The sequence below is a fragment of the Myotis brandtii genome, unplaced genomic scaffold, assembly GCF_000412655.1.
Source record: "Myotis brandtii unplaced genomic scaffold, ASM41265v1 scaffold291, whole genome shotgun sequence".
Taxonomy (NCBI): domain Eukaryota; kingdom Metazoa; phylum Chordata; class Mammalia; order Chiroptera; family Vespertilionidae; genus Myotis; species Myotis brandtii.
Window position 1 is genome coordinate 440,452 of NW_005361118.1, and position 27,590 is coordinate 468,041.

General features: G+C 36.8%; 1 protein-coding gene across 14 annotated transcripts in view; it reads right to left on the reverse strand.

Annotated features, from left to right (window-relative positions):
* XRN1 (5'-3' exoribonuclease 1) overlaps positions 1 to 27,590 on the reverse strand; it is a 203,104-nt gene that overhangs the window by 131,789 nt on the left and 43,725 nt on the right. For 13 of the 14 annotated variants that reach the window (XM_014542160.1, XM_014542162.1, XM_014542161.1 and 10 more), the window contains 13 exons: positions 25,725 to 25,822; positions 24,443 to 24,552; positions 24,240 to 24,350; positions 22,961 to 23,043; positions 19,301 to 19,388; positions 19,049 to 19,217; positions 18,260 to 18,327; positions 17,806 to 17,943; positions 15,353 to 15,419; positions 15,042 to 15,147; positions 10,901 to 10,990; positions 8,307 to 8,463; positions 6,811 to 6,930 (listed from right to left, as the gene is read on the reverse strand). In XM_014542160.1, coding sequence (XP_014397646.1) covers positions 6,811 to 6,930; positions 8,307 to 8,463; positions 10,901 to 10,990; positions 15,042 to 15,147; positions 15,353 to 15,419; positions 17,806 to 17,943; positions 18,260 to 18,327; positions 19,049 to 19,217; positions 19,301 to 19,388; positions 22,961 to 23,043; positions 24,240 to 24,350; positions 24,443 to 24,552; positions 25,725 to 25,822 — 1,405 coding nt within the window. Of the gene's footprint in view, positions 1 to 6,810; positions 6,931 to 8,306; positions 8,464 to 9,997; positions 10,151 to 10,900; positions 10,991 to 15,041; positions 15,148 to 15,352; positions 15,420 to 17,805; positions 17,944 to 18,259; positions 18,328 to 19,048; positions 19,218 to 19,300; positions 19,389 to 22,960; positions 23,044 to 24,239; positions 24,351 to 24,442; positions 24,553 to 25,724; positions 25,823 to 27,590 lie in introns of those variants that run through there. The other variant, XM_014542169.1, reaches the window with a different exon arrangement.

Sequence of the window (27,590 nt, forward strand, 5' to 3'; positions counted from 1 at the left end):
GGACCATTTGTTATAGTTTGTCTCTGCCAGGTCACAAGCCCAGCTCCTTCTGTGCCCAGGACAGCAGGGAGCCTGAGTGGAAGATGACCTCTAACCAGACACACCTGCTGCAGATCACCCTCAGGAGGACAGCGAACCTCGCCGGACCCCTTGTAGTCCTCCTAATGTTGTTGAATTTCGGCCCTTGCATTATTAACAGACTAGTTCAATTTGTCAAGAAGCATATAGGGGTGGTTCAGTTGATAGTTCTACGCGCCCAGTACAGGCCTCTAGCAACGGTGAAATAGAAATGCAGTCCGTCTCATGATTGAGCCAGAAGTCTCAAGACAAGGGGGGAATGAAAGGGCGAGGGCTACGCTCTCCATCTTACCCCGGATCCTCCATTTTTGGGCAGCAGCCTTAGCCATGTGCTCGTCAAGGAGCTTCTTCCCGGAAGCCCAAGCCTCTGCTAGCCACACTGAGGATTTCTTTAAACTAACCAATGATAATCAAGGGAAGTGCGTGCCATAGATACGACCACATCCTGTGTAACAAGACACCGACTTGCGCCTGGCCAATTGGCAGGGCCCACAGTCCTCTCTCCTCCCCTTACTATAAAACCTCTCTCCCCACAGAGCTCACTCTCTCTCTGCCACTTGCCGCTGCGTCGGTGAGTGTGGTCGGGGAGCCAAGCTAGCTCAAATAAAGACTCTTTGCTTTTGCATCGGACTCAGCTGGCTCCCTGGTGGTCTTTTGGGGATCCTGAAATCTGGGCATAACAAGAATCCCAAAGAAGAAGAACCCAAACAGGCCCATGCCCAGAGATATCATAATTAAAATGCCAAAAATGAAAGACAAAGAGAGAATCTTAAAGGCAGCAAGAGAAAAGAAAACTGTTACCTACAAAGGAGTTCCCATAAGGCTGATACCTGATTTCTCATCAGAAACTCTACAGGCCAGAAGGGATGGCATGAAGTACTCAAGGTAATGGAAAGCAAGGATCTAAGACCAAGATTACTATATCCAGCAAGGTTATAATTCAAACTAGAGTCAAATAAAGAGCTTCCCGGACAAAAAAAGGCTAAAGGAATTCATCACCACCAAGCCAGAATTACAAGAAATGCTAAAGGGATTGCTGAGAAGAAGAAACAGAGAGAGAAACCTAGCCATACAGAATTAAAATGTTTATAAATAAGTACCTCTCAATAATAATCCTAAATGTAAATGGATTAAAGGCTCCAATAAAAAGGTGTAGAGTAGCTGAATGGATATAAAACCATGACCCAACTATATGATGTCTCCAAGAGACCCACCTCAAAACAAAGACACACACATGATGAAAGTGAAGGGATGGAAAAAAATTTTCCATGCAAATGAAAAAGAAAAAAAAGCTGGAGCAACAATACTTATATCTGACAAAATAGACTTTAAAAGCATCATGCTAAGCAAAAATAAGCAAGTCAGAGAAAGATAAATATCATACAATCTCACTCATTTGTGGAATATAATGAACAACATAAACTGATGAACAAAAATAGAGCCAGAGGGGGGAAACATATTCTAGAATATAATAGAAGTAATCATGTTATTTGCAGATTTGTAATATTTCCTACAATTTTTGTGATATCATACTATGTTAGTGTTAGTTTTAATATTATTATACTTAAAATCCTTTTATTCTTGAAATATTAATGTTTATTGCATGTAATATTATTATATGTAAGATCATTATTCTTGAATAATTGGTGTTTATTGCGTGTAATGTTATGATATTTAAAATAGTTTTTCTTGACAAAGAAAATAAATAAATCACCAATGACCAGTGGGGGGATGGGTGGGGGGAGAAGAGTACATAACTCAGGTAAACATATACGCACCCAATGTAGGAGCACCCAAATACAAAAAAAAACCCTTCTGGATCATATCACGGAAGAGATTGAGAGCAATACAATCATAGTAGGGGACTATAATTCTCATTGACATCACTGGTTACATCAATTCTAAACAACTCACTAGATCAGATGGACTTAATTAACATCTTCAGAACATTTCACCCCAAAGATACGGCATATACATTCTTTTCAAGTACACATGGAACATTTTCAAAGATAGACCACATATTGGGACAGAGACAAAGTCTTTTCAAATTCAAGAAGATTGAAATTGTATCAAGCATCTTCTCAGATCACAATGGCATAATATTAGAAATAAACTACAATAAAAACAATAAAACAAATCCAAACACTTGGAGGCTAAACAGAATGTATAAAACAATGAATGGGTTACCAAAGAGATCAAAGAAAAAATAAAAACATCCTGGAAACAAATGAAAATGAAAGCACAACAATCCAAAATCTATGGGACACAGTAAAAGCAGTCCTGAGAGGGAAGTTCGTAGCAATACAGGCCTACTTCAATAAACAAGAAAAGCTGGTAATAAATTATATAACCCTGCAACTTAAAGAATTAGAAAGAGAGTAACAAGAAAAGCCCAGAGTGAGCAGAAAGAAGGAAATAATAAAGATCAAAATGGCTACAAACAGGCACCTATCAATAATAACCGAGAGACCAAAAAAACAATACAAAAGATCAATAAAACCAAGAGCTGGTTCTTTGAAAGGATAAACAAGATTGATGAACCTCTAGCCAGGCTCACCAAGAAGCAAAGAGAGAGGACCCAAATAAACCAAATCAGAAATGAAAGAGGTGAAATAACAACAGACCCCACAGAAAGAAGAAGGATTGTAAAAAAATACTATGAACAACTCTATTCCCACAAACTGGTCAATATAGAAGAAATGGACATATTCCTAGAAAAATATGACCTTCCAAAAACTCAACTGCTGGAGGCTAGGAACAGTAGTTAGCATAATAAATGCAGGAGGTCCATCAAAAGGTTGATGGACACCTTCAGCAGGGTTGAAAATCTGAATGATATGACCTGCTGCTGGAACAGCTGAAGGCAGTTCCCCCAACCTGATAATCTTTTTATTGTTTACCAGGCCTTACCTTTGATATGTATATCAGCTTTGCTAGAGGGCAAAATGTGTAAATAAAAAGCCCTGGGTGAGGAGATTTCAGAAACTTAGTCACTAGAACTAAGTTTCCGTCTGGCCCTCAAAAATGTCTTCCAAATTCACATTTCTTGTCTAGTCTCTTTATTCCATTGATGCACAGCCCCTTTTCCAGATTCCTGAACCCTTCTAGATGCTGAGTAAGACCCCAGCTCTTAATCAGGAATAATCAAAAAATCTGAATAGGATAACTATGGAGGAAATTGAAGTAGTAATCAAAAAACTTCCAGCAAACAAAAGCTCTGAGCAGAAGGCTTCACAGGGGAATATAACTAAACATTCAAAGAAGAACTAAAACCTATCCTCCTCAGACTATTCCAAAAAATTCAAGAGGAAGGAACACTGCCAAGCTTTCTATGAAGCCAGCATTACCCTAATCCCAAAACCAGATAAAGGCACTACAAAGAAAGAGAATTACAGGCTAATATCTCTGATGAACATAGATGCTAAAATCTTCCAAAAAATCCTAGGAAATCTGATCCAGCATTATATTAGGATCATACCATGACCAATTGGGATTTATGGAAGGATGGTACATTATCTGCAAATCAATAAATGTGATACATCCCATAAACAAATTAAGAGATAAAAATTACATAATCCTATCAATTGATGTAGAAAAAGCATTTGACAAAATCCAACACATTTTCTTGATAAAAACTCTCAGCACAGTCGGAATAGAGGGATCATACCTCAACATAAAAAAAGGCTTATATGACAAACCTACAGCCAACATCATACTCAATGGGCTAAAATTAAAACCATTTCCCCTAAGAACAGAAACAAGACAGGGATACCCACTCTCATCACTCCTGTTCAACAGAGTACTGGAAGTGTTAGCCATAGCGATTAGACAAGAAGAAATAGAAGGTATCTAAATTGGAAAAGAAGAAGTAAACTGTCATTATTCGCAGATGACATGATATTATACATAGAAAATCATAAAGACCCCATCAAAAAAATACTAGATTTAATAAATGAATTCAGCAATGTAGCAGAATACAAAATTAACACCCAGAAATCTATGGCTTTAAAAAAATTTTTTTTTATTGATTTCAGAGAGGAAGAGAGAGGGAGAGATAGAAACATCAATGATGAGAGACAATCATTGATCAGCTACCTCCTTTACGCCCTCTACCATGGATTGAGCCCACAACCCAGGCATATGCCCTTGACTGGATTCAAACCTGGGACCCTTCAGTCCGCAGGCCAACGCTCTATCCACTGAGCCAAACAAGCTATGGCTATGGCTATTTTATACACCAATAATGAATTCACAGAAAGAGAAACAAATCAAACAATCCCATTTACCACTGCACCAAAAGGGTAAGACATCTAGGAATAAACACTAAAGAGGAAAAAGACCTGTACTCGGCGAACTACAGGGACTGAAAAAAAGAGGGAGAGGAAGATATAAACAAATGGAAGAATATACCTTGTTCATAGATTGGTAGAATCAACAGCATTAAATGTCCATACTACCCTAAGCAAGTTATAGATTAATGCAATCCCCATTAAAATACCAACAGCATATTTCACAGACCTACAACAAACTCTCCAAAAATTCATCCTATATAATAAACGACTAATATGGAAATCGACCAAACGGCAGAAAGACCAGTCGCTGTGATGCGCGCTCACCACCAGGGGGCAGACACTCAACACAGGAGCTGGCCCCTGGTGGTCAGTATGCTCCTACAGGGGGAGCGCCGCTCAGCCAGAAGATGGGCTCACAGTTGGTGAACACAGCAGCGGTGGCAGGAGCCTCTCCCACCTCCATGGCAGCGCTAAGAATGTCCGACTGATGGCTTAGGCCCGCTCCCCTTGGGCCTATTCCCCTGAGGGCTCCCGGACTGCGACAGGGCACAGGATGGACGGAAGGATCCTCTGCCTGAGTGTACGAATTTTGTGCACCGGGCCTCTAGTATGGAATAAAATAAGACCCCGAATAGCTGCAGCAATCTTGAGAATGAAGAACAAAGTTGGAGGGATCACAATACCAGATATCAAGCTATATTACAAAGCCAGTGTCCTCAAAACTGCCTGGTATTGTCACAAGAACAGGCATATAGACCAATGGAACAGAAACTGACCCAAGCCATTATGCTGAATTAATATTTGACAAAGGAGGCAAGAGCATACAATGGAGTCAAGACAGTCTCTTAAATAAATGGTGTTGGGAAAATAGGACAGATACCTGCAAAAAAATGAAACTAGACCACCAACTTACACCACATACAAAAATAAACTCAAAATGGATAAAGGACTGAAACGTAAGACAGGAAACCATAAAAATCTTAGAAGAATCCATAGGCAGCAAATTTCAGACATATGTCATAGCAATATCTTTACCAATACAGCTCCTAGGACAATGGAAACTAAGGAGAAAATAAGCAAATGGAACTACATCAAAATAAAAAGCTCTGCACAGCAAAAAACAAAACAAAACAACTATCAACAAAACAACACTGCATGAGAGAACATATTTGCCAATGTTATATTCGATAAGGGTTTCATCTCCAAAATTTATAGGGAACTCATACAAGTTAACAAATCGATGATAAACAATCCAATCAAAAAATGGGCAAACGACTTAAATAAGACACTTTTCAAAAGTGGACATACAGACAGCCAACAGACATATGAAAACATAGTCAAAGTCACTAATCATCAGAGAGATGCAAATCAAAAGGATGAGATACCATCTCACACCTGTCAAATGGCTATCATCAACAAATCAACAAACGACTGCTGGTGGGAATGCAGACTGGTGCAGCCACTGTGGAAAACAGTATGGAATTTCCTCAAAAAATTAAAAATGGAACTCGCATTTGACCCAGTAATCCCGCTTCTAGGAATACATTCCAAGAAATCAGAAACACCAATCATAAAGGACATGCACCCCTGTGTTCATTGCAGCACAATTTACAATAGCTAAGATTTGGAAACAGCCTAAGTGCCCATAAGCAGATGAGTGAATTTAAAAACCCTGGTACATCTACACCAATGGAGTACTAGGCTTCTGTAAAAAAGAAAGAACTCTTATATTGGCAACAGCATGGATGGACATGGAGAGCATTATGCTAAGCAAAATAATCCAGTCGGAGAAAGATGAGTGAGATCATTTGTGGAATATAATGAACAAAATAAACTGATGAACAAAAATAGATCCAAAGTCAGGGAAGCATTGAACAGACTGTCAAACTTCAGAGAGAAGGTAGGGGAGGGGAGTGGGGGAGTAAGAGATCAACCATAGGACCTGTATGCATGCATATAAGCATAACCAATGGACACAGACAACAGAGGGGTGAGGGCATGTGCTGGAGGGTGGGAGTAGTCAGGGAGAAGTCAATGGGGGAAAAAGGAGACATATGCAATACTATATGTAATAGTTTAAACAATAAAGAATTAAAAATTATATATATATATATTTGTGTGTGTGTGTGTGTGTGTGTGTGTGTGTGTGTGTGTGTGTGTGTAGCCCAGTCGCTGTGGCTCAGGGCTTGGGGGCTGACCCGTGCATGCATCAGGAGATCGCTGGTTCAATTCCCAGTCAAGGCACATGCCCAGGTTGCAGGCTCGTTCACCAGCAGGAGATATGCAGGAGGCAGCCAACTGATGATGTGTTCTCTCATCAATTATTTTCTCTCTCTCTCCCTCTCCCTTCCTCCCTCTCTAAGATCCATTAAAAACAACATATCACATATATTAAAAATAAAAGAATATATGTGTATATTTAAATCTTTCATGCACTGACCTCATCAATAAAAGGTATTAGTACCACAGCTTCCCATTCCTGTTGTTTCCCATTTAGGTCAGTTTTAAAATCAGGTGGATAATATTCTATAATGGGTGAGTCCTCACTGGTCATCAAATGCTGTGGAAAGACAAAATAGTATAATAGAGATATAAGAATATCAATATAGCTTTTTGTTAATATTTATAATATTTTCTCAAATGTTAGTTTAAAATTGCTAAGCAAAGCACTACTAAATTTTTATGTCCTAGATATGTTGCAACATACTATATTTTGATTTTCACCTATGATACTTCTAACCTCACTGCTACTCATTACTTTCCCATTCCAGTGGTATTGTGGCAAAACTATCTGGATTATGAAATTTAATTTCATCATTTCTATCTTGTCTTTTCACTCTTCAGTTCTACCTAAATTCTGTTTTTATTTCACAGGCTTCTAATAGTCCTCCATTTTTAACCTTGAATTAAATAATTTACTTTCATGTCCTAATCATCTGATTTTATTAAGGGCCATTTGAATATTTATAACTTCACTTGTGGGCCATATAAAATTATCAACTTAAAAATTAGCAGGCTTGCCCTAACCGGTTTGGCTCAGTAGATAGAGCGTCAGCCTGTAGACTCAAGGGTCCCAGGTTCGATTCCGGTTAAGGGCATGTACCTTGGTTGCGGGCACATCCCCAGTAGTGAGTGTGCAGGAGGCAGCTAATCGATGTTTCTTTCTCATCGATGTTTCTAACTCTCTATCCCTCTCCCTTCCTCTTTGTAAAAAATCAATAAAATATATTAAAAAAAAATTAGCAGGCTATATTTGGTCAAGCATTTAACTCACCTCTAATGCCTTGGCAGGGCCAGACCAAGTAATTTCATGAGCCTTATGCACCCATTGGGCCAAACATTCCCCACCCCTACTCTAAAAGAACTAAATGATTTTTACCCTCAGAATCAGCTTTGTAGGCTTAGTGTAATTTTGGTAACTCAATTGCCCCTAAATAAATCCCCCTTGTTATGTGAAATATGTTAACCACGGAAAAGCCATTCGTTCCACAATTTGATAAATGAAATGCTTAAAACCCAAACATAAACAGAGAGAAATGACTTATCAGAACCATACCTATTCCAATAGATAGAAGGTAAAAGTACAGGAATGATCTGCAAATGTTTGGACAAAGTAGATGGCTTCAGATTTTTCCTGTCTCAGTTTATTGTCATCAGAGTAGAGACAAACTGAAGATTTGGACAGAGGTGCTAAAAATGAAAAAGCTATGCTCTGAATGGTTTATACAGTTTGCTTGCATTTTAAAAACAAAGCTATATTAAGTCAGAATTACTTTTCAAAGTAATTTAAAGCTAAGTTTAAATCAGAAATACTTAAGAACTATTGTATTTAAAAATAAAAATACATTTAGCTATTTGGGTTCTATGTTTCCAGGTTTGGAGGAAGAGCTCCCAAATATTAAATAGAACATAAAAACATTTAATTCTAAATCCCACCTGGTAGCATGTAGGAAGTAAATTTTTGCTAGCTGCTGGAAGTACAGCCAGAAGTTGCTCGAACGGCATAAAAGGTTTTCCTAGTTCAAAATGGATTTTGAGTGTACTGATGTTGCGTATATCAGACAGGAAAGGTGCATAATGGTAAGGATAATACCTATAAAACAAAACTGAGTTTTAAACAATTGGCAATGTTATGAAACAGGTCAATATTAAGTACATATGTCTCCATATTTTAATAACACATAACAATAATTCTAAAGGAAAAAACTATCACCAATACTTCTACCACTTAAATACAAGAAATCAGTAGCCTTGGAAAATTTAGGTCAAAGATAGCAACAAATTTTATATTTAATTTTTAAAGTATAGCTTCTCCTTTCCAAAATAGGAATGTACAGCGTAATTGAAGCATATACACACAGTGTTTTAGTTCCCCAAATGTAAAGAATGAATCTTCCAATCAATAAAATCTCAGAATGAAGTAATGAGGTAGTCAGAAGACTCTCAACAGGCTCATCTGGGCCTGGATCTGTGCCATAGGACAAAGAGAAGAGTGAATCTGAGCTCATATGGCTCTTACTAGTCAGCTCTAAGAACTTTTATATTTAAATTAGTATCCATGTATTACTATGTTTGCAATAAGGATTAAAATATTTATCAATCACATAACTATTTTTGTTTTTAATAACTTCCCATCTTTAACTACAAGTGTAAATATTTTTAGAAAGCTTCACATGAACAATTTTTTTAAAAAGTTTAATGTTCTTAATGTTTGACTAAAAATGCTCACAAAATAAATATTTTTATATTCCACAATTATGGCATATTTCAAAAGAATGGAAAAGTTTAGGAGGCAGAATGGCATGTAGAATTATGGAAAATGTATAGACTTTGGAATCAGATAGGCTTGGACTTGATTCTTTGTTGTGTGTATGATCTTAGAAAGATTATTTAATCTCTTTGAGCCTCATCTGCAAAAGGCAGACAAAACACTTAATTTAAATGGTTGTGAGGATTATATGAGAACACTAGAGGCCCGGTGCACGAAATTCATGCACGGGGTGTGTATGTGTGTGTGTGTGTGTGTGTGTCCCTCAGCCCAGCCTGCACCCTCTCCAATCTGGTGGGATTGGGCCAAAACGGGCAGTCGGACATCCCTCTCACAATCCAGGACTGCTGGCTCCCAACTGCCTGCCCACCTGCCCGCCTGATCGCCCCCAACCACTCTGCCTACCAGCCTGATTACCCCCTAACCACTCCCCTGCCAACCTGATCGACGCATAACTGCTCCCCTGTCAGCCTTATCGCCCTTAACTGCCCTCCCCTGCTGGCCTGGGTCCCCCCCAACTGCCCTCCCCTGCAGACCTGATCAACCCCAACTGCCCTCCCCTCCTGGCCATCTTGTGTCCACATGGGGGCGGCCATCTTGTATGTTGGAGTGATGGTCAATTTGCATATTGCCTCTTTATTATATTGGATGCTTTTTAAGTGCTAGGCCTTACTACAGATACAATAATAGGAATAACAGACTCACCCTCTTAAAAAATGACAAATCAAAGATTTTTGTCATTAGAACACTCTTCAAAGAGTTTTTGAGAATCAGGTCAGTTTTTGGAAACATTTTTTAAAGGCTGTTAATAAGTGAAATCATAACTAGTCACATTATCCAGCTTTGGTTTGTTTTACTATGTGATGCTTTAAAATAAAACCTAGCAGAGATGCTCTGAAAACAAAACAAAACGAACTATCTCATCACCTAGAAGTCTCTACTTTCCCCTGCATTTTCTGCTTTGTTTATTTTTCTATTTGGGTAGATAATTTGGAAATGTAGATGGTACTTGCTGGAATAGGAAGCACGAGAGAAATGAAAATTATTACTATTTTCAGGAAAAGCAAATAATTTCTTTCTCCTTTCCTCTTTATCATTCCAAGTCTAACATTCAAATAACCTCAATAATTATTCCTGATAGGAAAATTTTCTCAAACACACAAAATGTGAAATAGAATATAATGAACATTGCCTAGCCAATGTGGCTTAGTGGTACAGTGTCGGCCTATAAACCAGGAGGTCAGTGTTTGATTCCCAGTCCCAGAACATGTTTGGGTTGCAGGCTCCATCCCCAGTAGAGGACGTGCAGGAGGCAGCCATCAATGATTCTCTCTCGTCATTGATGCTTCTATCTCTCTCTCTCTCTCTCCTTCCTTCCTCTCCAAAATCAATAAAAATATGTATTATATATATAAAAAAGAATATAATGAACAATTCCACATAAAAATCACTCAAACCCAATAATTATTAAGACTTTATCAGTCTTGATTTATCATGATAAAGAATTTTAAATCCTTAGATTAACAAAGAGCTTTTATTATGGGCCATCTGTCAGAGCTGAGAGTATCTTTATTATATAAAGGTCTTTTTAAAAGTATTTTTATATAGGAAGAGATTATCTGTATTTCCCTTAAACTTGGCTGTACGAACCTTTTAAAAAATACTACCAAAAACAGAAAAGGAAAAGAAATCCCCAAATGGAACTATAATAGAATTAACCATTGCTAAAAAAATCAAAATATTTGTTTTTGTGTTCCCTCACCAGCTCCAGGACTGAACTCCATGATAGTAATAGTGCAAAATCCACTGTATTGCCTGAATATAACATGCAGCTTGATCAGCCAGAAAATCACTGAAAACAGAAAAGAGTATTTTCATTATGACATCATTTTTTAAAGACAGGCCATTATCTTTAGAGCATAATATCTGCTGATACCACACTCTGCCTCAATATGTTTTATTTAATTAATGTATAAGCTAAATCATTATAATCAGAAAAACTCCAAAATATTTATTAAAAAAATTCCATCTTATCAGATTAAAGTTTGCCTTTTATTTTTCCTAAACTGGTCACCAGAATATTTAAACCTGCTGTGCATATTTATTCAGTCAATGTATTGTTTTGGTTTAAAGGTTTAGGATTTAGCCCATGCAGCTTTCTAGAGTGGTACTACCCTTAAGTAGTGAGGGGGCTTTGAGAGACAGGGATGGGATTTTCTTCCTCTGGGATGATGCCTGAGAGAATAACAGGAAATCAGAAAGATTTTCAAAAATCTGGTTATAGCAGCTAGAACACACTTTGAAAAGTGCTATATCCACTGACAATTTTCCTCTAACCCCTTCTTCTTTCTCAAAAACTATCATCATGTAATATAAAATAAATCTTGACCAAACCAACCCCCCTGCCCCCCCGCCCAAAAAAAAGAGCCCTAGGCTGAAGCCAAAAGTGGCTATAACTTAACAGTATCTATTACCAAATTCAGGTAGAAATGCACTTAAATATCTAAGATTTCCATTTTTTAAGGAAGCATATACTCTTGAAAGTGAAATGTATTACTTTTTCATTATAAACTAAACATTTCCTCATTATTGAAAATTTAGATAATGAAGTAAAGCATTTTTTATCACCTTATAGCATTCACTATTACATTTAGGTATGTTTCTTTTTAGTCTTTTTTATACACCCAGCTTGATTTTTTTCCTTTTTTATTTTTTATTTTTTTATTAAATCTTTATTGTTCAGGTTACATTTGTTCCTCTTTTTTTCCCCCCCATAACTCCCCTCCTCCCAGTTCCCGCCCCACCCTCCGCCCTCCCTCCCCACCCACTGTCCTCATCCATAGGTGCACGATTTTTGTCCAGTTTCTTCCCGCATCTCCCATTCCCCTTTCCCCCCCAAGAATAGTCAGTCCATTCCCTTTCTATGTCCCTGATTCATTATAATCACCAGTTCATTCTGTACATCAGATTATTTATTCACTTGGTTCTTAGATTCACTTGTTGATAGATGCATGTTTGTTGTTCACAATTTGTATCTTTACCTTTTTCTTCTTCCTCTTCTTAAAGGATACCTTTCAGCATTTCGTATAATACTGGTTTAGTGGTGATGAACTCCTTTAGCTTTTCCTTATCTGTGAAGCTCTTTATCTGACCTTCAATTCTGAATGATAGCTTTGCTGGATAAAGTATTCTTGGTTGTAGGTTCTTGGTATTCAGCACTTTGAATATTTCTTGCCATTCCCTTCTGGCCTGCAAAGTTTCTGTTGAGAAATCAGCTGACAGTCGTATGGGTATTCCCTTGTAGGTAATTGAGTCTCTTTCTCTTGCTGCTTTTAAGATTCTCTCTTTGTCTTTTGCTCTTGGCATTTTAATTATGATGTGTCTTGGTGTGGTCCTCTTTGGATTCCTTTTGTTTGGGGTTCTCTGCGCTTCTTGGACCTGTAAGTCCATTTCTTTCACCAGGTGGGGGAAGTTTTCTGCCATTATTTCTTCAAATAGGTTTTCAATATCTTGCTGTCTCTCATCTTCTGGCACCCCTATTATTCTGATATTAGTGCGCTTGAAGCTGTCCCAGAGGCTCCTTACACTATCTTCGTATTTTCGGATTCTTTTTTCATTTTGCTTTTCCGGTTGGGTGTTTTTTGCTTCTTCGCATTTCAAATCTTTGGCTTGATTCTTGCGCTCCTCTGGTCTGCTATTGGGTGTCTGTATAATATTCTTTATTTCAGTCCGTGTATGCTTAATTTCTAGTTGTTTCTTTATCATAGCATCGAGGGTCTCATTAGTTTTCGTGAGTCTCTCCTCAAGTTTATTGGCAGCTTCTAGCACATTTTTGCAAGCCCTCAAAATTGCGTTTTTTAGCTCTATATCCTCCATTTCTGTCATGTTTTTTTGTCTCCGCATTTTTTATGCTCTTTCTTGGTACCCCCTTGTGGTCTTTGTGCGCAGTCTTGTTCTAGTTAAGCCTTGATTGTTGTAGTTAAAACTAGAGGGATTTGACCACCACGACTGGCTGTGGGAATCAGCTCGATTTTTTTCCTTTTAATGAGAGTACACTATATATATAGTTTGTGTGTGTCCTGCTTTTAAAACTTGTACTTATGAATAATGAATAATGTTAAGTATCTCTCTAAATTGTTATGGACTTTCTATTATTACAAGTTTAGCAGTTCTGCAGATTCTGGTGTAGATGGCGAGATGGTGATTATGATGAGGAAGAGATGGAGATGATTATGATGAACCTTCTTATTGGAAATGTAGATTTATAATTTTTCACTATTATAAAAAATTTTGTAATAAACATCCGTGTGTATAAAAATCTTCTGTACTTGAGTTTATATTTTTAGATAGATTAACCATTAGAATTATTGGGTTAAAGGGATATTTTAAAGGCTTCTTGATATGTGCTTTCCAAAATAATTTTACCAATTTATATTCTCACCAGTAACTAAGGGAAGAACTCTACTACCACCCTGGATCAGTAATTTTAAAAGATTTGTTTATTTTCTAGGTAAATAATTGGCATCTCATTTTCATGTCTGTATTTTAATCTATAAAAGGAAGGAAAATAAAACCAAAGGCTAGTTACCTATCAAATTAAGCATTTAGTGCCAACTGCAGGTACTATAATTCTATATAACTGTAATCAAGGAAATAAGAACTAAAGAATAAAGGATTAAAAGCATAACTATTATAAATATTTTATTTCTCAATAGCAGCTTGAACACACTTTGAAAAGTGCTATTATATCCACTGACAATTTTCCCTCTAATCCCTTTATATTTCTCAAAAACTACGTAAAGTAAAATAAATCTTGACCAGACCAAAAGAAAAATAAAAAGAGCCCTAAGCTAAAGCTAAAAGTGGCTATAAACTTGTTAATAGCATCTATTACCAAAATTCAGGTAGAGATGCACTGAAATATCAAGTCTCAAAAGTCCTACGTAGTAATGCCACCTCACAAACCTTCAAATGAGCTGGTGAACATACTAAAATTCCTATATCTCCTATTATTGGAAGTCAGTTTAAATATAGACACTTAGACTGCCTAGATTAGAAGACAGTCTGAGAGACTACAGAGCAATGTCTGAAAACTTGGTCTCTCCCTGGCAGACTCTAGGAAAATCTAATACTTAGTTTCATTTTAAAAAACAACAACAGTAAAAACAATAGTACAGAAAATATCTAGATATATTGCATATAAATCAGGGCACATAGCAGTTCATGAAACACTTATTTTACTAACAGAGAAGCAGCCTAATCTAGGGCTAAGAGCCTAAGTTCTGAAGCCAGACTGCCTCTGTTCGAATACTGGCTCTGCCAACTCACCACCCATGTCACCTTGAGCAAATCACTTAAACCTCTCTGTTTGTTAATATCCTCTATTGTAAAATGATAATAATTCTACCTATCTTAAAGAACTACTGTGAGAATAAAATAAGGTAGTATTTTTTAAATGCTTAAAATAGTGCTTGAACTTGGTAAGCACTTTATAAGTTGTTAATTAAAGTAAATAAAATATGATCGTATGTAATTCATACTGTGGGCTGCAGTTTAAAAGTATGAAAATCACCATTCCAGAGAGCATGCTCTTAAGAAAATTTTGGATAGGTATTAACCTACGGTTGAGCCAGGTGGCCAATGAGATAAGTGTGCTGTAAGCTGTAGAAGACATAAGCATAAAACTAACCATTTCTATTTGGCAATTTTTATCATAGATGAACACATCAGTTAATATCACCTTCTTCAAAATCATACCAGTTGAAAGATTGAAAATAATTTATGAAACCAAAAAACCCTTCTTTCTCACTAACTTAACTACCAAAATTATGCTGTTTTATGAAGAACTGCAAAATCTAATTTTTTTCTACTTTGAAGTATAATAAACATTGGCAAAACCGTACTCAGACACTATGTCCACTCCCATCTTCGTCATGTAATATGTCCTTTTATATTGTCTAAACTCAGTTTCAAATAGGTCATCTTCTTCAGTCTCATCCTCCAAATGATCTAAAAAAAAAAAAAAGCCAGAAACAGTGCCTGACAATTATGAATATTCTGTTTGCCACCTAAAGCTTTGATAAATACATAGCAAAATAGATGCTTATAAGCTTTCATAGAAATTCGTTCCATCCAATATTATAGTATTAGTAAAATATATAACAACCATTCTGTCCAAAATGTAACATATCAAAATAACATAATTTGTACTCACCCTTAGAAGTTACAGCTTCTTCTCTATTTTTATCTAAAGCAGCCCAACATATGGAGTTTTCCTGGCCCTATAAAAATTATAAATCAATATAAAATTAATGGCAAGATACATTTCAAAGTGAGACATTTCACAGGGAGATTTTAAAAATACTAAAATTAACTGAATGATCCTTAAGTGACATACTATAAATATTTTAAAAGTAATTCTCAAATAGTGTGTAAATGTTTTTGGTTTTATATCACTTGTTTTCTAAAGCTATAAATCTTTATATGCAGAACTTGACCTTCAGGCCTCTCAAAAATATGTAATAAGTAACTGTCATAAATATGGAAGAGAAATATACTTAATTATATATGTGTTAAAAAAAGACACTTCCAAGAATATTACTTAGAAAAAATATACAAGCAATATAAAATCCATTTATGATTTATCAATTTTAACATTTTTATGTGTCAAATTCTGGGCAACTGCTAACACAATATATTTGATTATGATGCAATCCAATGATCACAAAGATCACTTACTTTCTGTATCTCTGAATCCCATCATTCGTATGGCTCCATTGCCAAATCTCCACTTCTAAATTTTTCTTCTATGCAACTCATTTGCTTTTCTATAGTTTTTCCATCTCATCACATCCTTCTTATCTTTTTCCTCTCTTGTAATTTCATCTTTTCTTCCCTCTATTTTCTGACTGCCTATCTACTGCCAGTGACTCTCATTTGTTCTCCCTACTCCCTATCCCTATCATTTCCTTTTCTTCAGGTAAACTGGGCTTCTGCCAACTTCCTGTGCTTGGGCTGTTCCTCCAGATCCTCTCATTTTACCAGTGTCTCTAATGCTAACCACAGATGCCTGGAAGATTTCTGAAGTTTAAGGATCAAGTTGAGGTGGACAGAGCCAGAGATTACTGATTGATATATAAGTTTTGTAAGGCCAGTTTCCCAAAAAGTTGCAGAGGCTGTTTTCTTAGAGAAAAAACACAAAGCAGAATGCAGACTGATGCTGCTATGTTGCACTAAGAAAAACCTAAGCAACTAAAAGGACTTTACTACAGAAAAATCAAGATAGTTGCCCTTCCTGGAGCAAGAGTCCTAATTAGAACCAGTACAGCAAAGAGAGTACAGGAAGCAAATCAATTTCACAAGAACCCAATAATTATAGATAAGCTGAGGAAAATTTCAAAAGAGGTTTATTTTCCAAGTTAACACATATAAGACATTTTTTAGACCTTATTAGAGATTAGAGGCCCAGTGCACAAAATTCTTGCACTGGGGGGCCTGCGCCCTCTCGCAGTCCAGCACCCCTTGGGGGATGTCTGCCTGCCGGCGTAGGCCTGTACACCAAAGTGGGTTCGACTCCCAGTCAAGGGCATGCACCTCAGTTGCAGGTTTTTCAGGCCCTGGTCAGGGTATGAGGAAGGAAACCAATCCATGTGTCTCTTCTCACATCGATGTTTCTCTCTCTCTCTCTCTCCCCCTCCCTCCCTTCTACTCTCTCTAAAAATCAATGGTAAAAATATCCTCCAGTGAGGATAACAACATCAAAAGAATAATGTAACAATATTGGTTAATTAATTATAAAAAAATACTAGAGGTCCAGTGCACAAGATTTGTGTACTGGGGGGGGCGGCGAGCTGGAGAGGGGGAGCCCTCAGCCCAGCCTGCGCCCTCTCACAGTCCAGGACCCCTCACTCCTTAGAGTCTGCCTGCTTGCTGCTCCTTACCATTCAGCTCGCTGCTCCTTAGTGCTGCCGCGGAGGTGGGAGAGGCTCCTACCATCGCCACTGCGCTTGCCAGCAGTGAGCCTGGGTTCTGGCTGAGCAGTGCTCCCACTGTGGGAGCACACTGACCACCAGGGGGCAGCTCCTGCATTGAGCATCTGCCTCCTGGTGGTCAGTGCGCATCAGAGACCGGTTGTTCTGCTGTTCATTTGATTTGCATATTAGGGTTTTATTATATAGCATGTTTTACAGGGTACTAACATATACTAACTAATAATGTTATTCAATTACTGAGCACCTAATATTTAGGAGATATTGTGCTAATCATAATAAATACATCATTTTATACATAAATTATTTCTACAGATAAATCACTGGTCTAGTTAATGCCTCATAACATTAGAAGCTATAAATATTCTCCTTTAAACTAATTTTCTCAGTTCTTATATTTAGAAATATTTTCTACACTTTTAAAAGAATAGAAGAGCAAAGGAAACACAATGTTCTTCTTCAAGGGTAAAAATAAGAAATTGATTTTTAAAGATAAGATTTAAATGATAGGATCTAATAGGGAAAGAGAAAACTACAACAATTTTTTAAATGTCCATAGAGAAGAAATGAAAATGAAATGAAGCAACCCCAAAACCATAGGAAAGAAGTAGAGAAACAAGGAATATCAGTTTTAACTTTACAGCTAAAAAAAATTAAAGGACACCTAAAAAATGAACACCTTTGATTTTTTCTTTTCCTTGTAGTTCCTGGCTTCTTCTGCTGCAACACCTGCTGCTTCATTGAGGTACTTGTTACCAACTTTGCTTTCAAACCACTTTAGGTCCACAAAAACTTCACTGAAGTGCTCCCGATCAAACTGTATAGGAATATTTAAATTAATTTAAAAATCATTTAAGAATTTTCTGGAAGAATACAAACCAAACTTTTAACATGGATTACTTCTGGGCATAGAAATCCCGAGAATGTTACTTTTTTATGCACATGGGGATCTCATCTACTATCTGAAAATGAAAAATAAAAAAGAAAATAAAAATAATTTAGATAAAATTATTTATACAGAATGACCAATAAGATTATAATTACAAAAAAATTTTCTTCTGGTATTATGTAATTGCTTACTGACCATTTATAGCTACCTTGGGACAAGAAAACAAAAAGTTCTGGTTACTTACATCTGATAATTTCACAAGGTATTTCTCAAATCGAGGTAAGTTGAGATACCCATTTTCATTAATATAACCTAAAAGAAACAAAATCTAAATTAGCACTAAAAGCTGACATTTTTTCTAAACAATTCTATAAAATTCTTTTTATAAAATGTTGAATGTTGATATTCTACTAATCAAAGAAAAACACTCAATGTTGGATTCTTTAACTTGCTGTTACTATAATATACAATAAGTAACAACTGAAGAAAAATACAAAAAATTCTAGGTTCATATAATTATAATCCTCCCACATGTCCAATTCACGGTAACAGTTAATTAAGTATATTCTACAATATATCCAAATTGTTCATTTGATGTTACCTTGAGAAGAAAAGGACTGATTTCCTGCTACTCTGTTGCTTTATTCAGCATCACTACTGTTTGTGAATTTCCTATTTTAATTGAAAAATCTTTCCCTCATATTACTCTGATGACTTACCCATTTAGAAAACTGAATTCCTATGTTTAAATGTTAAAGAAACGAAGTGAAACCAACAACTTCTACTGAGTTTCTTAAACAATTTAAAGGCAGAGATTAGTTATCAATAAATGAGGCTGCATAATTCTGGTCATTTTCTTTGCTTATGAACTACTGAAAACTATAACCTCAAAGCTTAGAGCCTTGGATCAAAAGAAGCCCCTTTTTTCCTACTTTAGTTATGCATGCTATAATCTAATAAACTGAGTCACATTTTTAGAATTAGTGGAGTGCTAAGTTAAAGCAGCCGCAAATGAATATTAAATTTTGCTTACCCCCAAGTTCTGGTAGGATGGTAATATATGTTCCATAAAGAAGAGGCAGTGCATCATGATTAATATGTAAATGAGGTAGATGGGGGATAAAATCATTGCCAACAAGAAATCCCATCAAAATCCAATCATCTATTATCTTTTCAATATCATATTTAAATGGGATCTTATCCTATAGTAAAATGGAGAAAAACGTCAAGCCCTATGAAAATTTCTGCATACATATCTTGGGTCCACAGCTATATTAATACTTACTTTTAATACTGAAAACTCATAATCAATATACTCTCTCATCAAAGACAAGTGTAGGAGGTGAAATGTGGTTTCTTCTGGTGCGCATACCCTGTAATTAGTCAGATGATCAACAGAGTTATTTATGTGTGAGTGTGTGTGTATGTGTGTGTGTGTATATATATGGTTAATTATATTTTTAAGGTTCAAGTTTAAAAATGTAGCAAGACTTAAAATAAAACTTATGAGAAGATAATTAATTACACTCAGGGCATGTAATTTATATGAAAGTTGCAGGATAAAGATATATAATTGCAATTATAATACATATAGCATAAAGTTCAAAATAATTGGTTTACATTATGTTTTCTATGAAAGGACTCAGAATTAAGAAAGCCTAAATAATACATAATAGATATAAGGAACCATGGCGTCTGTCCCATTTAAGGCTATTCACCAGCAGACAGCAGACAGATAAGTGAGTATATACTTTTATATCTACTGCATAGAGTCCAAGGCTTCAATGCTGAGGCAGCATCACTTTTTCTCATCTTTTCCTGGCTTGGTATAGAGGTCTATATTCCTGGTGTTAGCCTACACTCTAAGTTTAACTACAAGTAAGAATACAAGTTAACAACAGCATATTAAAAAGATTATACACCAACAGCAAGGGATTTATCACAGGAATGCAAAGATGGTTCAATATAAGAAAAAAGTTTATGTAATACACTACAGTAATAAAGGAAAAACCACCATATAATCATTTAGCAGAAATAAATTTGTCAAAATTCAACACAGTTTCATGATAAAAATAGTTAGCAAAGTATGACTAGAAGGAAACCTCCTTAACATCATAAATGGAATTTATAAAAAAAAAAAACAACCATAGCTAACATCACACTTAATGGTCTGAAAGCTTTCTTTCTACGATCATGAACGAGACAAGATGCTCATTTTCACTATAGTTATTCATTATTCTAGTAGTCCTACAACATTATTCTGGGAGTCCTAGCCAAGGCACGTAGGTGAGAAAACAAATAAAAGGCATCCGAATTAGAAAAAATGAAATAAAACGTATCTCTATTTACAGATGGCATAATTCTATATAAAAAAAAATCCCACAGAATCCACAGAAAAAGCTACTAGTGCAAAAAACCAAAAATTCAGCATAGCTGCAGATCAATATACAAAAGTCAGTTATGCTTTTACACACCAGCAACAAAGAAACCAAAAAGGAAATTAAGAAGCAATTACACCCAAAAAACTAAAGCCCTTAGTAATAAACTTGACCACTGAGGCAAAAGGAAAAAAGAGAGGCATAAAACAAATTCAGAGACACAGAGAACAGATTTATGGTACTCAGAGGTAGGGGTGAGGAGGGGAAAATGAGTGCAGGTGGTCAAGATACCAATTCCAGTTACAGGTTAAATAAGTCCTGGGGATAAAATGTACAGCATGGTGGTTATATTTTGTGTTTGCTTTTTTACATAAAAGAGAAAAAAAAAAGAAGGTAAAACAGTTGTACACTGAAACTACAAAATGTAGATGGAAAAAATTAGACACCACATGCTAATGCATTGGAAGACTTAATATCAAGATGTAAGTAAATACTAACAAAAGGATCAACAGATTCAATGCTGTCGCTAATAAAATTTCAAGGATTTTTAACAAAAATAAATCCATCCTAAAAATTGTATCTCAGGAGATACCCCCACCCCGCAAAAAACAAAATAAACCTGAAAAATAAGAACAAGGTTGGAGGTCTCATACCCTTCCTGACTTAAAAACTTACTTTTAAGCTACAGTGATCAAAATACTGTAGGGTACTGGCATAAAGACAGACATACAGACTAATGGAATAGACTGCAGAGTCAAGAAATAAACCCTTGCATATACAGTGGGGCCTTGACTTACAAGTTTAATTCGTTCCGAGACCAAGCTCGTTAAGGAGCTCGTTAACTCAAATTACTCCGTCAAATCAATGCAAAAAATCGGCCAAGAGATAGCTGGTATCTCAAAAAACTCGTTAGTTGGGACACTCGTAAGTCAAGGCCCCACTGTACGGTCAAGTGATTTTCAACCAGAGTGCCAAGACCATTCAATGGGGAAAAGACAATCTTTTCAACAAGTGGTGGTGAAAAATCTGGATATCCACATGAAAAAGAACGAAGTTGGACCCTTACCTTATCTATAGATATAAAGAGCCAGAGTCTATAACGTCCACAACAAACTAAGACTCGACAGAACACCGGAAGTCAGTACTGGGTTGCTGTGGCGACCCAGCACTGACTGCAGCCGGTGTGGCGCAGTCACCCAGCACTGACTGCCGAGGGGGCTGCAGATCAGGCCCAGAGAGAGGCCTGCAGAGAGAGAGAGAGAGACAGGGTATGATCCGCAGCCTCCAGAGCAGCTGTTGATCAGCCGTTGCCTCTTTCTTTCTCTCCAGGCTTCACCAGCAGCCGTGCCTCTTTCTCTCCGGGTCTCCATGGGGGCTGATCAGCCCCGCCTCTTTGATCAGGCCCGGAGACACTGACTGGCAAAGAAACTGACCAATCAGAACCAAATCTGGGTAAAGTGCAAGGAGCCAGTGGCTAGTGAGGAGGTGGAGCTTTTGACGCTGACTGGCATAGAAACCAACCAATCAGAATCTAATCCAGGAAAACTAGGAATGGCAGAACCTAAGGTGGGGGCTGAGGAGGGATTTTAAGGGCAACAGCTGTTTGGTGTAAGGTATAAGAAAGTGGTTCAATTTTTTAATGACCAGTTTGGCAGTATAGTGCATATGGCTGGCTATCAGTCCAGATATAGGGATTATGTGTTTTTGTCTGCCAAGAGCATCTCCTCCTGCTGAAAAAGGCTTCCCCCCACATTTAAGCAATTCTATCCTATATAATCTATCTATACTAATAAAAGGGTAATATGCTAATTAGACCGGGTCGACCAGCCATCTTCCAGACGTCTGACTTCCTTCCAGACAAAGCCATGGTGGTAGGGGCCGAGGCAGAGGCAGTTAGGGGCCATCAGGCCGGCAGGGGAGGGCAGTTTGGGGCAACCAGGCTGGCAGGGGAGGGCAGTTGGGGGCGAGATCAGGCCGGCAAGGGAAGGCAGGGGTGATCAAGCAGACAGGGGCAGTTAGGGGCGATCAGGCAGGCAGAGGCAGTTAGGGACGATCAGGCAGGCAGGCAGAGAGGTTAGGGGCGATCAGGCAGGCAGGCAAAAGCTGTTAGGGGTGATCAGGCAGGCAGGCAGTTGAGCAGTTAGAAGCCAGCAGTCCCAGATTTCGAGAGGGATGTCCAATTGGAGAAGGTGCAGGCTGGGCTGAAGGAACCCCCTCTCCCCCATGCACGAATTTTGTGCACCGGGCCACTAGTACTATATATAAAAGTTAATTCAACATGTATCAAAGACCTAAATGTAAGAGCTAAAGCTATAAAACTCTTAGAATAAAATGGGAAAAAGCTTTAGGACATTGATTTGTCAATGATTTCATGGACATTACACTAAAAGTACAGGAAACAAAAACAATAGGTTGGATTTCAACACAATTAAAATTTTGTGATTATTATGACTATCAACTGAGTGAAAAGGCAATCCACAGAATGGGAAAAAATATTTACAGAGCAGGTATCTGTATTCTTTATTTAATTTGTTTTTTTCTTCCAACATATATGCAGTGTGATTTACCTTTGTGTCTTTTTGCCACCAAACCGAACCTCTTCTCTTAAAAGAGAAAAATGTGCCTCATGGCTTGTTAATCCAAGCATAATCTGTTGAAAAATGATTAAGAAATGTTTTCATTCTCTCACTTTTTATAATATCAGTTTCACAAAAGCAATTAAATAAAAAATATTTCTATATAGAGAACATGATTATTTAAGGAAAATAAAACAACTTGTTAGCACATTAAATATAGAAATATCAAATATGATCCATTTATAGGTTATGAATGGGGGTAAAGTGAATGCACTATTTTAAGAAAAAAATGTTTATACTCACACAACCTTAGACACTCATTCTGCCCACCCCCAACAAAAAAAAAATCCCAAAAACCAGGAGAGAATGGGTAAGAAATTAAAGACAGCAGCTTTTTCAATAGCAGAAAACAGGACTGTTCTGGAAGCCAGGATACTTCTAGTATGTGAAAACTCAGAAAAATATTGGAAAAGGGCATTTTCATTAAATTTTGTTACTTAGTATTCTAATCCCCAAAGCACATTAAATAGTCTAGTGAGATATATCAACCAAATTCAATGTATATTGTTTTCTTTATTTCAGTACTGATTCAAAAAAACAACAAACACAAAATAAAACATTTATGAAGCAATCAGGGAAATGAGAATACTAAGTGGTTATTTACATATTAAACAGTGATTGTTGATTTTTGTTTTATGTGAGATTATGGCGTTGCTTTTTAAAATAAACCTCTCTAGAGAAATAGTTATAAATTAGATGATACAAGGTCTGGGATATGCTTCAAGAATCCAGAGAAGGAAAAGGGAGACAGATGGGTACGGATAGGAGTTGAAAATTATTTAAAGTAAATAAAGAACATGAGCAGGATCATTATACTATCTTCTCTACTTTTGCCTATGTTTGAAAATTTTCACAATAAAAACTTAAAAGAAGTCTAGTCAAGTTAGTTGGGTCATGGAGTTATCAAATCACGTGGTATTAAAAGTTATGTATTAAGCATGTGGGTAAAAAGCGCCTCCTACCCTGACCTCAGCAGGTCATTCATAGCATTAGGGTTAGTCAGGTGTGAAGACTAACTACAAAGAGACCTGCTGATCATATATGCCAAAAGAACTCATTTTTCAATTGTTTTTATAATGGCAGAAGTAGCAATCACTATTTTGTCTCCAATATTTGTTTCCACAGCCAGAAAGCTTCTTACATAAAGACTAAATATCACAGATATTTAACTACAATGGCATAAGGTTATAACAACAAATATTATACTTACCAAGTCAGCATCTAAACCATAAAGACAGTGTCTGGTGTTTGGATCATGATCTGGCTTTGCTTTCTCGGATCTGATAAATTCCATGATTTTATGTTCTCCTTCTCCAGGAGTCTAAATATAATGTTTTCAAAATTTTGGTAATATGATATGTATTAGAAATTAAAATTTTAAAATTCTTTAAATAAGTAAAAAAAGATAGTAACCTCATGGCCTGAGAAATAGATGGTAACTCCTTGCCATGACTTGTCTGTAGAAATTTTCATATTTACAAAATACTTCAGGTGTTCATGTAACCTGGCCATGAATTCAGTCCCTATAAATAAAAAGTTTTAAAAAGTTTAATCTAAGAGAGACATAAAAACAGTACATTCCCAGTGACAACATGAAAATGGATCTTGATGTCCAGGGAATAGCTAAGATCTCCAAAGGCAGACAAAAGCTTCTTTCTTATTTAGTAAAGCAAGTAATGCCATACCTTTCCCTGTCAAATATCACCACTGTTTCTAATTTCACTGATTATCCTTAAATGAAGTTAATGTCCCACAGGGAAAGTCAAGGAATGTCACCACTGCCTCAGGATTCTGCTGCAAATACTTTCACACAAGGGCAGTTTCAACTGTCTAACAAACCTTAATCTTCTAGTTCCTCACTGGATTCTGAAGTTTTTGTCATAAGTAATGCAACTTCACTTAGACTGTTAATAGTAACAACAAAGGCAACTATTATTATTGCCACTGTTAACCTGGAAAATTATTGTTAATCTGGAAACTATGTCTACATGATTATGCTTTATGAAAAGTCCAGATGATCAATAGCCAAAGCAATACAGTCTTAAACTTAAACCACAATCAGGATAAAACTGGTTATAAAATCAAGCAATGTGTGATTAGGGCACTTAATGAAAAAGAAAATTATCAGAGTTAGTAAATAATTCCTGAGAAAGTAAGATTTAAGATTTTTTCTTCAAAGCAAAGGATTATACCATCAGACAAAGCTCTAGGAAGTACAGAGTATGCTGTTGCATGTAGAATTATACTTGTAATACTGATAAATTCAGTTATCCTAAAGTCATAGAAGTCTTAAATGCCTATCAGAAGTAAAGTAGTAAACACTCTGAACTAGAAGAATAGAGGTTTCTTATTTGGAACACAACAAGCTGGCTACATGAACCTGGATGAGCCACAACCTCACTTTTTCATACAAATAAATGGCAGCAATAAGACGAATCTTTTAAGTTCCTTTTAGATCTGAAATTCTGTGCTTCTGGAAGAGTTCAGTCTACACTTGCTCTTATCAACATCTACTAATCCCTACAGTGGGTTTTCACAAGAGCACTATGACCGAGGTGACCAAACTATCTCATGAGGAGACACAATCAAAAAAATAAAACAAATGGAATCCTAAGAACAAAATACATAAAGGCTAGAAAAGAAAAATTACATTTCAAAAATTAAAATTTACACTTTCAATCTCTTAGGAAATTACCTGGTGTAATACAGTTGGAGTCAAACCTGGCCTCTGTAGGAAGAGTCTCTCCTTTTTCTATTGCCTTTTTTATTTTGTCTTCTGCCTCCTTTGCTGACCTTAAATGATAAGGGGAAAAATATCTTAAACTTTCTGGGAAAAAGCAAAGGTAAAAATACTAATTCATCAATTTTTAGGTTCAAAACAATACAAGTTTTCAGTCTCAGGATTGTTAGTTTTTAAAGAATTTAAATTTTTTTTGGATAAGGACTATAGAAGTAGAACACTGTCAACGTAAGAAACATTCAAACCTGTGAAGAATTTTTTATGAGTTTATTTGAAGCAAATTGTCGACAATTACCAGGAACAAAATCTCAACAGACTGAGATAATGCTCCAGAGAATGGCAGTTTTGCACCTCATTTTATACATTACAATCAAAAGAGAAGACATATGTGGGTTACATGAAATCCAATGGTGATAGATGGGAGAAAGCAAAGCAGGGAAATCTCTGGGATTGGATAAAAAGCAAAATGACAGACACATACTTCTTTTATATTGGTGGATACAGGATAGTTAACAGCCAACAATTAACTCAGTAACAATGACGGGATTTGTGGTCCCCACAAAGCTGTGCTTGTGCTTTGAGGGATCCAGAAAAAGAAAAAAATTACTTTGACATCAATGATATGTTATCATATATGCAAAAAGACAATAGACAGGCTCAGTTAGGGTAATGATTGACCTTTGTCAAGGAAGATGCCAGCCTGGGATATGACTACTTACTATAAACTGCTTTTAGTTAAAAAGCTTTAACTTTAGATCATCCTTTGTGGTTACTTTAGGTTTCCAACTTTACAAGGCCTCCATGCAGGCCTTCTCTGAGCTTGTCAGGTTACTTAGCATGTAGCCCCTTTTCATCCACACAGAATTTAAATAAGGTGCAAAACTGCCATTATCCTGAGCACTATCTCAATAAGAGCATTATCTCAATCTTTGAGATTTTGCTTCCCAGCAATTGTGAACAGTTTGACTCAAATAAACTCACAAGTCACTAATCCTCAGAGAGATGCAAATTAAAACAATAATGAGGTATTTTCACCTCATACCTGTCAAAATGGCTACCACCAACAAATCAACAAATGACAAGTACAAGTGCTGGTGAGAATGTGGAGAAAAGGGAACCCTAGTACACTGCAGGTGGGAATGCAGACTGGTGCAGCCATTATAAAAAACAGTATGGAGTTTCCTCAAAAAGTTAAATATGGAGATGCCATTTGACCCAGTGATCCCCTGTCTAGGAATATATCCTATGAAACACAAAACACTAATCAGAAAGAATATATGCACCTCTATGTTCATAGCAGCGCAATTTACAATAGCTAAGATCTGGAAACAGCTCAAATGCCCATCAGTAGATGAAAGGATAAAAAAGGTGTGGTTCATTTACACCGTGGAATACTATGCAGCAGTAAAAAGGAAGGACCTTTCACCTTTTGAGACAGCATGGAGGGACCTGGAGAGTACTATGCTAAGCAAAATAAGCCAGCCAGAGAAAGACATGTATCACATGATCTCACTCATATGTGGAATCTGATGAACAAAGATCCAGAGACACAGAAGCATGGAACAGACTGATGAATCTCAGAGGGAAGATGAAGGTGAAGGGGAAGAGATTAATCAAAGAACTTATATGAATACTAGAGGCCCGGTGCACACAAATTTGTGCACTGAGGGGGGGCCCACAGCCCAGCCTGTGCCCTCTGGCAGTCTGGGAGCCCTCAGGGGATGACCACCTGCTGGCTTAGGCCTGCTCCCCGGGGGACTGGGCCTAAGCTGGCAATCAGACATCCCTCTGGCAGCCCGGCAGCCCTTGGGAGATGTCCAC